The following is a 14941-nucleotide window of genomic DNA, read 5'->3' as shown; positions in this document are numbered from 1 at the left end:
ATGACATTTGAGTGTGTTTGGTCTTTCCTATCACGTATAAACTCTGCCCCCATTCTAAATGTAACTCTCAAACAAATGGAGAACTTTGAACTAATGGAGTCTTGCAGTAATCATTGGGAGAACTCGCTCATCAGGTGATGTGACTTAATCTCGACTCTGTGATTGGCCCACTGTTATCCCTGATCATCAAGATAGATGTTGTTTCAGCCAATCAGTGCTGACTCATTTTTAACATCATAGGGTTACTGTGGAGAGAACTGTTCAAACTAAACACTCCCCAGCAGTCTGTTTAGACTGGAATAAAAGCATAGAGGTGCTCTCTGAAGACTCCAAAGAAAAATCAATGTGCCAAAGGTTCATAGATGGATACTGACACAGTAAATAATGTGTTAAGGTATGACTAGTAAACTCAATCTGATATGAGATGCTGCAGCTTTTCACACTAAAATTACAAGAATTGCAGATAATAATCAGTTATTATCAGATAACCTGCTATCGGTCAATCGGATAATCTGTTTTGTCACTGCAACCTGGTCAAACCCATGAACATGGACCAGAAAGAGTTCACAAAGAACCTTTTAAATAACCAACCATACAAAAAAACACTGGTTGCAACAAAATATGTTTAATCTAATGTAATACTGCGTGGTCTAGTAAGGGTAATATTTGCACTTATAAAACTGTAAATTCCTGTCCTTGATTCTGATTGGTCAATAGCTGTGTTTTATTCACAATAAAACACGGCTATGACCGCTTCACCCATCGGTTCTGTAGAATAGTATGAGAAAGAGTGAGCGAGTTTATTACCTGCATTCAGATTTAGCATTTTCCTTTAGGTCAGTCCTATGTTCATAATAAAAAATATGCTTAAATGTCCACTGCAATATCTTGTCCTTTTAACAGTTAAGGGGTTTTCCCGTGACTGACAGCGCTAGTCAAAGCATTTGTCAGTTGCGTCTTGTTCCGTGTTCACAACAGTTCAGTCTTTTCAATGTAAAAGTCTTCGCTACTGACTGACACACTCATAAAGACAGTCTTTGCCGCCATCTTATGGCGTAATAATGTAACTTCTGTTGCTGTTCAGGGACTATTTTTTTCTGGTGGAAGGAAGGCTTTTAGTGTTTTTACATTTGGATTTCATATAGTTATTGAATAAACTCTAAAGTCAAAACTAAAATAAAGACAAAACTAAAATAAACTAAATCTAGATAAATTCTAGGAGGATCACTCAGATTATAAATATAAGATTATAAATAAATTACACAAATTTGGGGAATTATTACTTTCAAACGTGTTTTTTTTGTTATATTCTAAATGTATAGAGGTTGAAAGAGAAATTCTGCATTTTCTAAAAAGAAAAATCTAGAAAGCTCATTTTAGTAAATGTCAAGTAATGTTTTATGTTTTTAATTTATTATATATATTTTTTAAACAATATACTAATATACAATATACCAATTATGTCCCCATTCAATCGATTAAACTTTAATGGGCTATTATATATTCTGATAATATATAATTTTTTTTTTCTTTTTTCTCCAAATGCTCTATATCAGAGGTCTCAAACTCAATTCCTGGCTGGAGGGCCTCAGCTCTGCAGAGTTTAGCTCCAACCAGCTCCAACTCACACCTGCTTGGAAGTTTCTAGTAATCCTGAAGACCTTGGATCAGGTGTGCTTGATTAGGGTCAGAGCAAAACTGCAGATCTGTGGCCCTCCAGGAATTAAGTTTGAGACCAATGTTCTATATGCATTACTCATATATCTAGTAATAAAATTATAGGTCTGTACGTTGGCCGAGAGAGCTCAACGCGCTGCAAATGAAGAAAACATCTTCATCAGTTTGACAACACACGCGCTGCAAACTCCACGTTTTCTTTATTTGCAGCGCGTTTCACTATTTGTAAGTGTTGTGGAGTTTGCAGCGCTTGTGTTGTCAAACTGATGAAGATGTTTTCTTTATTTGCAGCGTGTTGAGCTCTCTTGGCCACCGTAGGTCCGTGTATCTTCTGTTCATTAGTTTTGACTAGTCAAGACTTGCTTTTCTTTTATTTAAATGAAGTACACTGTACCAAAGTACACTGACTGATTTGAATCCTAGGGAATGCATGAACTCATAAAATGTACACCTTGAATGCAATGTAAGTTGGAGTGGATAGGTCAGGGAGACAAATGGCACCATGTCCTGAGAATGGCCCACAGTAAATTGCATTTTAAACAGCTACACTGATATAAACAGTATCATTTACTGGCCCCCTGTTTGCCTCCTGCACACAGAGTATGTGGTAATATAGGCCTCTATAAAGTTCAACTTAATGTCTGATTAGGCTTGTGTCCATGTTGGCAGCTGTGGTAGTCTGGAGGCTGTACTATGTGTGAGGTTGTTAATGTGTTCCCTCAGCGCTCTAAAGCCCTCTGGCTGATCACTCTTATGTAACCAACACAAAGCTCTTTATTTCATGCCAAGGCTGGACACCTCCTGCCAAATACAAGCCCTTACCATGACATCTCATTGAGCAGAGCGGACAATGGCTTCTGCCTGCTGCTGTGGCTTGGCCAATCGTAATGTCCTGATTAATGGTGACCTCATTCCCATCAGGCTCTGTGCAACATGACTGGCTGGCAGACAAATCTGCAGACTCATCAGCCAATGAATCTGATACTTACTTTTTACAGACACCACAGAGTGTCTTTATATAATTAATAACAGCTACCGTAGGATGAAGTCATTATTTAACTCCATGCTGTATAATATGATACGCTCTAACATCTAAAACTCCGAATCCAAAAGGATCGATGAGTTCATATTCATGCCTGTCTAAATTAGGTTTCACCACCTGTAGTCTCTCACCATGGATACTGTCCTTTTGTTACCAAGAAATATAATTACATCACCTAGTTACATTCATTTCACTTGTTTCTGAACCCCCTGAACTCAACTCAAACCCACACAAACTCAGAACCTCAAGTGCACTTGGAAGTCTATTCAACAAGGACTTAGTTGGTAAATATTTGCTTGCAAACACAAGAGGCATGCAGTGGATTGTAAACTGTGTTCGAAATCGAATATTTTCCTACTATATAAACTGCGAAAACACAGTGTAGTATGTCTGAATACATATCGAAAAACCAGCAGGTGTAAAGTACCCGGATGACCTGCTACTTCCGCTAAAATGCTGAAGTGTGTGTCCGACAGACACTTTACTATCTCGTGTACTATCACGAGTTGTGAATGGCGGTCATGCAACGCAACTGACACCGTAGGTCACATGACAGTGACAACATAGATGTAATGTTTCAAAATTTCATTCATACTACATGCATTCACTCTATATAGAAAATACTTTTTAAAGGTGCAGTGTGTATATTTTAGCGGCATCTAGCAGTGAGGATGCGAATTGCAATATAGAGAAACTACGGTGGCCAACACAGACAAAGATGTCGTTGTCTGAGACAGAAGAGAGTAGCCAGTCAAGCAAACGCGCTCTGTATAGAGCAGTTTTTCCATTTAGGGCTACTGTAGAAACATGCCGGCGCAAAATGGCGACTTTGATGTAAGGGGACCAGCATTATGCACATATACTATGCACTATGTACGCAACCGTCTAGTGTATAAATGTCATTTTGTCAACACTGGAGTTCTATAGCCCCTCCCACTCCACTACACAAGTAAAGCTGCAACAGTTGTGTGCATGAAGTGTACAACATTCCACACTTTGCTAATTTGGTTAATTAAGCGCATTATCTAAGTATTTAAAGTCCACAAATTGGAAGACACCTTTGGTCTTATTATTGGGAAACACTAAGGTATGTGACTCTACCATTGGAGAGAGCATAACGGCCAGCTTGGTTCACGTATGACTAGATAGCCAATCATATTACATCCTTGACCTCATTGAATTTCAGTTGTGCGACCTTCACTCTGCATCTGAAATCGAATACTTCCCTACTATATAGTATGCGAAAAACAGTACCAGAGTAGTATGTCTGTGTACATAATATGCAAAAACAGTAGGCAAAAAGTACCTAAATGATCTACTACTACTACTTTTCTATTACATAGGTCACATGACAGTGACAACATGGCAGAAGTAATGCATCCAAATTTCATTCATACCACACACATTCATTCTATATAACATACTTTTTTTAACAGTCACGAAGTAAGTTTCAAAACAAATGTAGTAACTGCTATATGTGATTTCGGATGCAGTAACAGATTGCGGTACCATACAATGAATAGTGCCATAAACTGAATCCTCTCTGTCGCTTAACATTAAGTGATAAGCTATTTCCTCACAAAAGCAGTTTATTCAGTGTACTGAAGCCTCTCCACCATTGACATCCATTCAAAAATGGCCTCTAGTCTGAGGTACGCTTTCGTTCTCTCTTTCTTTATTTTATTGATAACCTAGGGGGCTTGCCTTAAAGAGGATTTGACTTAATGCACTCAACTGTGCAGATTTAATTACGTATGGGAGGGGGAGGAGCTATCAGACTCCAATGCCGAATAATGAAATAACTTTATAACGTTTATACACTAGACGGTAGAGTACCTGGTGCATAGTCTATAGTCTGTAATTTGGAACAAAACTACAGTCTTGTGTACTGGGTATTTTTCAGTGAGGTTACATTGTTATGCCAGTAGATGGCGACAAGTGCCGCTGTCTTTATGGGTGAGAAAGTAATGAATCTTTCACTAAACTGATTCAGTGAAAAACACTGATTCATTCAGGGACACCATCAATTACTACGTTTACATGCACCCTCATGAAGCGATTATAACTAGAAATATATCGATTAAACTTTACCTCATGTAAACCCAATACTTGAAGTAAACCCAAAAATCCAATACGTCCATAGAAATGTGTTTTGCATTTGACATAAGTAGATTAAACCAGTGGCCAGTAACACACCTGTAAGTGAGTGCATCATTGGGCAGCACATGCTATGGGCAGTATTGTGTTTAAATGTAATTTACTCAATATTCAGAAACAACAGCACACTTATGTGTGAAATTACATATTACATACAAAATGTTTGTGGCTTTCATGTTGGCAGATTATCTTGTGTGATAACCATGCATATGTGCTTTACTTTAAATGAGCAGACCTCTTATATGCATTGTAGTATTGTTGTACGAGTGTATGAGATAGGAAATAGGGGAGAGCAAAAAAAAAAGAAGTACATACATGTGATGTGGTGATGGAGTTCAATAAAAATATGGCTCTAACCTGGAACTAAAAGACATTAGTCATGACCTATCACAACACACATCTCAGTACTAGTTGTGAGGAAATGGTGCTGGATCATTGCCACATACCTAAACAAGTCAACATATAGAGAATGTCAGATATGTAAACTCAACACATGAATGCCAGTGTCGGTCAACCCCAAGCACACCTTGTTCCAGAAATTGTTTAGCTGCTAGGGCACATTTAAACACAATAGGCAATTTGTGTTCCAAAATGCAAAGTAATAAATGTTATATTTAAATAATTGTGAGATTAGGATTTGGACTTTGTATAGTTTTATTTTAATATTTTATTTTCTTTATTAAACAGCTACATGTCCTTGATAAGAAACTATTTTAAATCCTGAGGCACATTTTATCTTCCATTTGCTGCTATCACAACCAAAGTTAATCATCTGGCATTCAGATCAGATGCACATTGTGATAATTACTTTGACAACAAGATAGGCCTATATAAATTGTGACATGTCATACATACAGGAACTTTCATTAGACAACGTTTTTAGACAATATTCAAAACATAAGCCTTCCAGAATGGATATTTAAGCTCAGATTTGTTGTACTTAGCCTACTTTTTCATTCCTATTAGCTACTGCATGTACAATAAATCTGAACAAAATGTTCATGAGGGATCAAATAATCACAATAGCTCCGTGTCTCTATCAAGTGTCACAATTCGAGAGAGTCACAGACAATGGCCAATAAAATAGACAGGAGGAAACGCCCCCCTCAGGTTTGAGGAGTGCTTTCAAATAGCTTTGTGAAGTGCGATTCGCTTTAGAGAGTCGATTCGTTCGAACAAGACGGTCCGTTGAGTCGTCGCTCAAAAGTTCCCTGGACATTTTTGCACGTAATTTAGCCTAATATTTGTCGTATCAAAAGTTTCCTCACACATAAATTCTAATTATGTTGTGTGTTTTTCAAATAAATTAGCCTACCTACCTTGTCTGATATTATGTTGACCATGGTTCATTTACAGTTTTCTCACAGAAAGTTCATTCACAGTAATGCTGCTTGAATAAATTCCATTGAATCATTAAAAAGAGTCGTTCGTTCGCGAATCGGACAGCATGACAGAGAAACCGCGCTAGAGTTCACTTCAGTTCAGTCTGCCTGGATGAGCGTTGACATGGACGCTGTTCTTTCTGCTTCGAGACTGAGAAAACACAGGGAATTCTGCAAGAACTGACACAGATAGGAGAGATTACAGCGATATCTGTTTGTGTATGTTTAACGAGAGGTCGTTAAAGATTTAATAGCTTTAAATATCAAGTTTAAATATCAAGATTAGTCCATGTGCCACCTGGATCCGGACGGGCTTCATTCTCAGTTCCCGAACTGAATCACCGAGACACATGGGTGGGAATCTCGGGTGCCACCGGTCCATTCCCAAGGACCCCACGGATTTCTGCCAGGGCAAGCGCAAGTTCAGCGCGGCATGCAACTTCAGCAACATACTAGTGAATCAGGAGCGGCTGAACATCAACACCGCCACCGAAGAGGAGCTTATGACTCTGCCGGGCGTGAACCGCGGAGTGGCTCAGAACATCGTAGAGTACCGGGAATGCATCGGCGGATTCAAGAAAGTAGAAGACCTGGCGCTAGTCAGTGGAGTCGGTGCAACTAAATTAGAGGCGATTAAACTAGAGATATGCGTGTCGAGCAAGAACAGCTCGTCTAATCACTCGCCTTCGTCTCTGCGCAAAGAGCACGAGCACCTGCCGTGCACCGGCGTGAACATAAACACGGCCACGCCGCCGCAGCTCATGAGCGTCCGCGGCATCACAGAGAAAATCGCCAAGAACATCGTAGAGTTCCGTTCCGTGCACGGCCCGTTCAAAAACATCGAAGACCTGGTTAAAGTGGCCAACATAAATTCATCTTTGCTGGACCGGATCCGTTTCCAGGTGTTCGTGGAGCGCTCCAGGACTCCTTCCACGAACACGAACGGAGGGTTCACGCACCCGAGCCCCACGTCCTTCAGTGTCCGCAGCGATGAGATGGACGTTCCGCTCGGAGGACCGCCGCTTGTCACTTCTGTTCGGCCCTGCGTGGAGCCTCCAGCGGGCACGCGTGATGGGAAGCCCGTGGTGCGAGTGGCCACCTGGAACCTGCAGCGCTGCTCCAGTGAGAAGGCCAACAACCCTGGGGTGAAAGAGGTCGTCTGTATGACTCTACTAGAAAATGAGTGAGTAAACTGTTTTACAACACTAATGCCTTTTTCAGACATGATTGTTGACATGTGCCACGGTAGTACCATAGTATTCATGATAATATCAGATTTTTGTACCATGGCATTATCATGTTTTTGACACACTACCATGGCAATATCATGGTTTGTGGGCATGTTCCATAGTAATACCATGTTTTTGGATGTGTACTGTATTAAGGAACTTGGAGGAACCCTCATATTACCATGTTTTCGGACATGGGCTATGGCAACACAAGTTTTTGGCCATGTTCTGTAGTTGTTGTTTTTTTGTTTTTTTGAAGTATCTTTGAGTACCACGTAAACATATGGTACATGAGTATGGTAATCAATCATTCAGTACAGTTACATATTAAAGGACCATGGTATTACTATCTGATACCATCACTGCACCCTAAAGCATCACAGTACTTCTTTGTAAAGGTATTTGGACATTTGGACCCTGAATAGGGTTATAATATATATATATATATATATATATATATATATATATATATATATATATATATATATATATATATATATATAATATATAATATATATATATATATTATATATATATATATAATATATAATATATATATATATATTATATATATATATATATATATATAATAAATATATATATATATATATATAATATATATATATATATATATTATATATATATATATAATATATATATATATATATATTATATATATATATATAATATATAATATATATATATATATAATATATATTATATATATATAAAATATATATTATATATATATATATAAAATATATATAATATATATATATATAAAATATATATAATATATATATATATAAAATATATATAATATATAAATAAATAAAAAATGTATAATATATATATATATATAAAATATATATAATATATATATATATATATATTATATTTATTTTATATATATATATAATATATATATATATAAAATATATATAATATATATATATATAAAATATATATAATATATATATATATAAAATATATATAATATATATATATATAAAATATATATAATATATATATATAAAATATATATATAATATATAATATGCATGTAATAAAATCATGCATGTAATAAAAATAAAAAAAAGACCTGTCACATCATTGACCCATATATGCATATTATATTATATTATATTATATTATATTATATTATATTATATTATATTATATTATATTATATTATATTATATTATAATATGCATATATGGGTCAATGATGTGACGGGTCTTTTTTTTTTTTTTGTCTAAAGGCCTTAATAATAATAAAAAACAAAGATATTACATCCAAAGTATGAGAGGTAGTACAACTAGATATCTGTTATTGAATTGAGTTTTAATTACATTTTGCTACATATAAAGGTATTTTAAAGATTTTGAAGTGTCAAAAGGTCATTCTGTTTAACCGTCCAAAGGCCAATATAGCCATTTAATTTGTTTTTTAAATATCTTAAAATGCAATAATATATATTTTTATTCTGGCATGATTTTATTACATCATATATCAACATAGTGCAAAAATGGTATTAAAAATATGTGTAGAAGTCATTGCTTTGTTATAAGAAAGAATGTCCGGAAAAATTAATTTCATTGATGTCATTTGGAGTAACCAATATAAAAGGACCATTTTGGATCAAGTCATGTGGTCAATATCACGCTCACAGGATGTGACATCATTCAGACACCTACAAAGGATCACATGGTCTCTTTTAACTATTTGAAAAATTCATGTTTTCACTTGCTAATATGCATGTCTCGAAATATCAGGTAATTTGGTACAAATGCTATAAAACATGGAAAATGTAATGTTTTAAAAACTTGTACTAAATATAAAATGTTTGATTGTACTTTTGCTAGCTAACTAGCTAGCTAGCTAGATTTGAGCCTTTTAGCATTGTTTGAAAATATCGGCATTCGGTATAACCAAAAAAGTCACTCGGTAAAACCGAAATTTTGGTGACACATTTTGTCCATTTTGTCAAAAATGATAAAAGCAGCCTTAATTTATTATAAAAACGGCATTGTTAATGCACTTAATAAATTATTTCCATTATGTTTTTTCCACTTTTAAGAACCTTATTTGTCAATGACTCATATAATAAAAAGGGGGAGGGGATTGTTTAAATTTAATTTATTCAGAATGATAATTTCTGAACTCACAATATAGCAAAAGTTCAATTGTGTGATTTCGTAATTCTCAAATCACATACTTTGTTTTTGTTTTTTTTGCAACTTTTAAGATCTTTGTAGGGAAGAAGGAACAGTGTGGCAGGTTATTAGTGTGGTGGATATAAGAAGTCCAGCTGGCTTGTATTGCAGTGCTGGATCACATGCAAGCCTGAGCACATGCAGTACACTGAGGTCTTTAGTGGATAATCGTGGTAAAGCCATATCTAACTGCATGTTATCAGAATTCAGCACTGCCCATGTTTTATTGTGTTATCGATTGAAGAAGATAAATGTTTGTACTGTTGGTTGTTTTATGGTCCCCACACATGCACACACACACACACTGTAATTCACTCAGGGTGTTGCTGAGGTACGTGCCCTCATTCTTGTCATGACTCAGGGATGGTTATATAATCTTGTGTGTGTGTGTGTGTGTGTGTGTGTGTGTGTGTGTGTGTTGACAGAGGTTGAAATAGTAGTAGTATTGGTGCTTTGGAAGGGAGAATAGAGTGTCAGTGTTATGAATTACATCAGCACTGAAAGTTGTACACTATTTAACAGCAATGCATGTAGTGCAACCGTCCCTATAAAGCAGTGATTCTCAACAATGAGGCTCATGTAATATTTTCAAAATGCATTTGGAAAGATCTTTCTTTTTTTCTTTGTTTTATTAATAAATTAAAATAATAAGTTGTAATAATTGCTCATTTTTATTTCTGTTTTAAACAAAGAAATAAAAATGTGAGTGTGTAGATTACACTGGCAGAAAAAATTATGTGCTACTTTACTTCATTAAGAATTTCAGGTCTGTCGTGACAACTCTTGTTTGGCATGTTAATGGGTATGACAATGTTGATGTGTTTGGTCTTGGAGGAATAGAACTTGCTGCAGAGCAAGTACGGGACTTGTACTGCCAATACATACACAACACGCTGCTGTGAGCAAGTAAGACATGCTGCTGCTGTACAATATAGCATACATGAATTACCCATAGCAGATCTATGCAGGTGGAGCTGGGGAAGGTGGAGGGTTTAGCACGCAAGCTTATTGGTTCCTGCTGTATCAGTAGCCTGTCAGCTGTGCCCTATAGATAATAAAGTGATTACAAGCAGGTTCAGTTAAAGGACCTATTAGGCTGTGCCATCTATAGTTTCATGACAGAACTTTGTATTTATTTATTATTTCAAATCAGTTATTTTTTTGCTTATTTAAAGCTGCAGTCTGTAACTTTTTTGGTTAAAAATTAATTAGTCAATTTTTGAGCAAGTACATAACCAGCCAGTGTTCAAAACTAACTCATTATCTTGTCTCGATTCACAACGGTAAGCTTGTACTAATGTTTTATAATAAGAGCGACATGGTGGATTTCCACGGGAAATTCGAGCATGCAACCATTCGTCATTGTGTCATTACGTCACGTCCGTAAACAGAAAGGAAGGAGTCCCGTCCAGGCTAGTCGGTTTTATTATGTGAGGATGCTGCTTGTAGCGGATCATTTATAGCCTGTTCTCACAGCAGCTGGAATAATTAAACTTATCATTTTGATGGCGGATTGTAATCCAGAAAGGTCCAAATGACAATCATCAATTATTCTCCCGTAGTCAAAAAGCAAAAGACTTTGGACTGTGGAGTGGCTACAGAAATTGAAATCTACAGGTAACGCTAATGTACACTAAATACACATAGTCACGTAATGCTGATGTTTTTAACACTTAACAATTTGAGAACAAAGTATAACAGTAATAATAAATTTCACGGTTTGACGTGATCCAAGCTAAGCAATCGTTAGATTTGATCATCACTGGCAGCGCGATTTATTGTAGGCCTAATCCTTTTTTCCTCAGTTGGTCAGAACAAAAGTGGCAGAAATGTTACTTACTTGTTTGGACGATATTTTCCAATGAAAATTCTTATATTGGTCATACTTTCAAGACGTAGAATCTGTGATTCTGAAGTGCAGTATCCACACTGGTGCGGTGACTGACAGCATTAGATTCATCCGTGCTGACGAGCCGTGCCGAGGCACAACGCACGTACAGACAACTATTCCGCATATGACTGCAATTGCAGGTTTGAAACAGAGATGGCGACAAAGAGGAAAAAACTATTTGCCCATTTGATCCAAATCCCAAAATATCCAAATGAAAATAAAGCGTAAATAAAGAAACGCTTTATTCTTTATTTAGAAGGACATTTTAAGCTATGAAATTTGCAGGATGTTTTAATGTTACATAGATGTCTTTTATTTCAAAAGATCAAGTTTTTGATCAAGGATTTTATTTTTCATATATATGAAAAACTAAAGTAAAAACTTAAATGATAATTAGTAATAAAGCAATTAAAATAAATTAAAGCTAAATAAACAATAAAAGTATATAACTATAAAACAACAAATTAAAATAAAAAGAAATGCTCATTCAAACTATTAATAACACCTACTATAGTTAAATAATACTGAAATGTCAATGTGATGGAGGGGTACTTGAGCCTTACACATAGGGCTGTAAGAAAAAAGGTTTGGAAACACTGCTATATAGAAACCTAATTCTACCACACAAGGTCATATGCAGATACTTTAATATTGCTGAGCTAGAAATATTCCTTTTGACGCACAAGCATATTGCTGCATTTAAAAGCTCAAGTCAGCTTGCAAAACAGCAACAAGTTTGGTTTATCACTGTCGATTGACTCAAGTGTTGGTGGAACAACTTTACAAACGTACAAACTCCATCTTTTGAGAAATCGCAAGTGTTGTAATGTCAATAACACTATCATAAATTCAGTTGGATCAAAACAGACCTTGAATTGTAAATGACTACTTAAATCAAACATCCTATCAGAGGTTTACTTCTGCAGGAACTACAGTCGCTCTCTCCACTGCACGCATGACTCTGGTTAACCCTGAGATCAGCCACTCTTCTGCTGTCTGTGGCAAATCCAGGTCTCTAGTGATAGAACATGTGAGGTTTAACATGAATTGGAAGTAAATATTGATACAAATAGGAATGATTTACAGCAAAAGTGCCATTATCTGTTGATGAATACGGTCTTATGTATGATAACCCTTGGGAAAATTTTAGAATCTATACAACCTCTCTGATGCTTTGTCCTTTTGTCTAGATAACCATAAAAACTCACTTTACTGTCTGATTGGATTTGGGGAAGGAGTTTTGAACAGATGAGTGAAGGTCAAAAGAGATGCATTAAATTGATTAGAAGTGACAGTAAAGACATTTATAATGTCTTGGGCTGCCCTGACTAAAGATTTTTGTAGACAACTGTTAATCATCCATTTAAGCCATAGCTCCAGTACACGAAGACCGAGATGAATGAAAAGCGCTCTGTTTTTTTATTTTCAAAAGCACAAAGTCTTGTTGTTATTGCATTTAAATAAAAGAAGACCCTTTACAGTTTAAAATGTTATCTTATCTGTATGACCAAAAATGAGTATTTTATAGGGGTGTACATATTACGATACTGAACTCACGATACAATATTATTGCGATACTCTAAGACATATGTGACCCTGGACCACAAAACCATTCAAGTCACACGGGTATATTTGTAGCAGTAGCCAACAATAAAGTAAAGTAAAGATCATATTCCATGAAGATATTTTGAAAATTTCCTACCATAAATATATCAAAAATTGATTTTTGTGAGTGGATATGCATTGCTAAGGACTTTATTTGGACAACTTTAAAGGAGATTTTCTCAATATTTTGATTTTTTTTTTGGCACCCTCAGATTCCAGGTTTTTAAATAGTTGTATCTCGGCCAAACATTGTCCTATCTTAACAAACCAATGGAAAGCTTATTAATCAATTTCAAATATGGTAAAAGGTTAACAAAAAATGTACTGTTGATTTAAAATGCTAAATTTGGTATTACATTGGGAATTGTCTGACATAAAACCACATGAATCAGCTTTTACTATCTGTCCGTCACAGACTGTGAGACTTCTCCACTTTCTGAGGAATTTTTTTTATGTGACTAACCGACTAATTCGCCTCTTCTCATTGTCTAACTAGGGTCACCCCTAATAATGTCACAAACAATTTCAATTAAAGCTGTTCTTCTGAACTTTTTTTTATTAAAAAATCCTGAAAAATATGCCACAGTTTCTACAAAAACATTAAAAAGAAGATTTTAATCTGAATATTAGAATGAATTCTGAAGTATCATGTTGCACTGAAGACTGACATAATGGCTGATGAAAATTTAGCTTTGCCATCACAGGAATAAATTACATTTAAAGTATATTAAAATAGAAAACATTTACTTTAAATTAGAATTTTTTCGTTCATTTTGTCACATCGCATTAAAGTAATATCCTAACTCTCCTCACCAAGCTGCATGATTTGCAATATCATTCATATCCATAGCCAAATGGCATACACCAAAATACTTTGTTATGGGTAAACATCTCAGACAAACATCTCTATCTAGGAGTCACTGTAGGTCAACCAAAGCCGCCCGTCTCCAGTCATTACAACTGAGTCAGCCGCCAACATGCTCACCATTGCTGTGTAACACAACAGACTCTTTAGCTACTGATCTGGTGTCTGTTTTGGGTTGTTTTTTCGTAAGTTAAACACTATCTAGTAGACGTCTGATCTGTTATCAGGGTAAAAGGACACATTAAAACCCACAGTGCTTGAAATGTTTGGGTAAAATGCTGAAACTAATCTTGCTTCATAAACACACAGGGTGGAGGAAGCCATCAGACTTCTTGATCAGAGGTTACTGTAGTTCACTCTGGAGAAAAGAAGTGTACGCAGAGACGTCCTGTAGTAACCTCACAGTACACACAGCAAGCCAAACAATCTGACTAATCTGTCAGCTTACTTTGTGAGTGTGGCACACGTCATGTGTTTAGTCTCCATGGTGCTGTACTACATTATGATGACCCATCTACAAAAATGACAGTTTCAGATCTCTAATCTCATGTCCTGAAAGTATAATTTTGGTTTGCCATGAATATGAGACTAAAACTATATTTTTTTCATTATTTGGAGAAAAAGAGTGCTTGGTGCTTGCTTGTGCAAAAGCTCCTCATTTAACTATTAATTCTCTTTCCCTTTCTTTCTGATATTATTCTGTAGTTGCTACTATTTTTACTATTTTGTAAAGAAGCACTTTTGAAAACATGCTGTAAATGACCTTTGACATTCACTTAAGACATTAAAGTTTGCATAAAGTTTTCAAATTACTGATTTGATCTAACAATCTATGTTGTTTAATGCTCTCATTCCACCTATATCCTATAGTGAAAAT

At 35.6% G+C, this 14941-nt stretch overlaps 1 protein-coding gene across 1 annotated transcript in view; it reads left to right on the top strand.

Moving 5' to 3' along the window:
* The first annotated feature begins 6370 nt into the window (after nucleotides 1-6370).
* The window catches only part of eepd1 (endonuclease/exonuclease/phosphatase family domain containing 1), a 40384-nt gene continuing 31813 nt past the window's right edge, over nucleotides 6371-14941 (top strand). Inside the window, exon 1 of the mRNA XM_067412055.1 lies at nucleotides 6371-7441. Within this exon, the coding sequence (XP_067268156.1) occupies nucleotides 6609-7441 (833 nt within the window). The 5' untranslated portion in view covers nucleotides 6371-6608. The remainder of the gene's footprint in view (nucleotides 7442-14941) is intronic.

This window comes from Chanodichthys erythropterus, chromosome 15, assembly GCF_024489055.1.
Source record: "Chanodichthys erythropterus isolate Z2021 chromosome 15, ASM2448905v1, whole genome shotgun sequence".
In the NCBI taxonomy this organism is placed as follows: Eukaryota; Metazoa; Chordata; class Actinopteri; order Cypriniformes; family Xenocyprididae; genus Chanodichthys; species Chanodichthys erythropterus.
The sequence above is the reverse complement of the archived record's forward strand: the minus strand, read 5'-3'. Positions and strand labels throughout refer to the sequence as shown.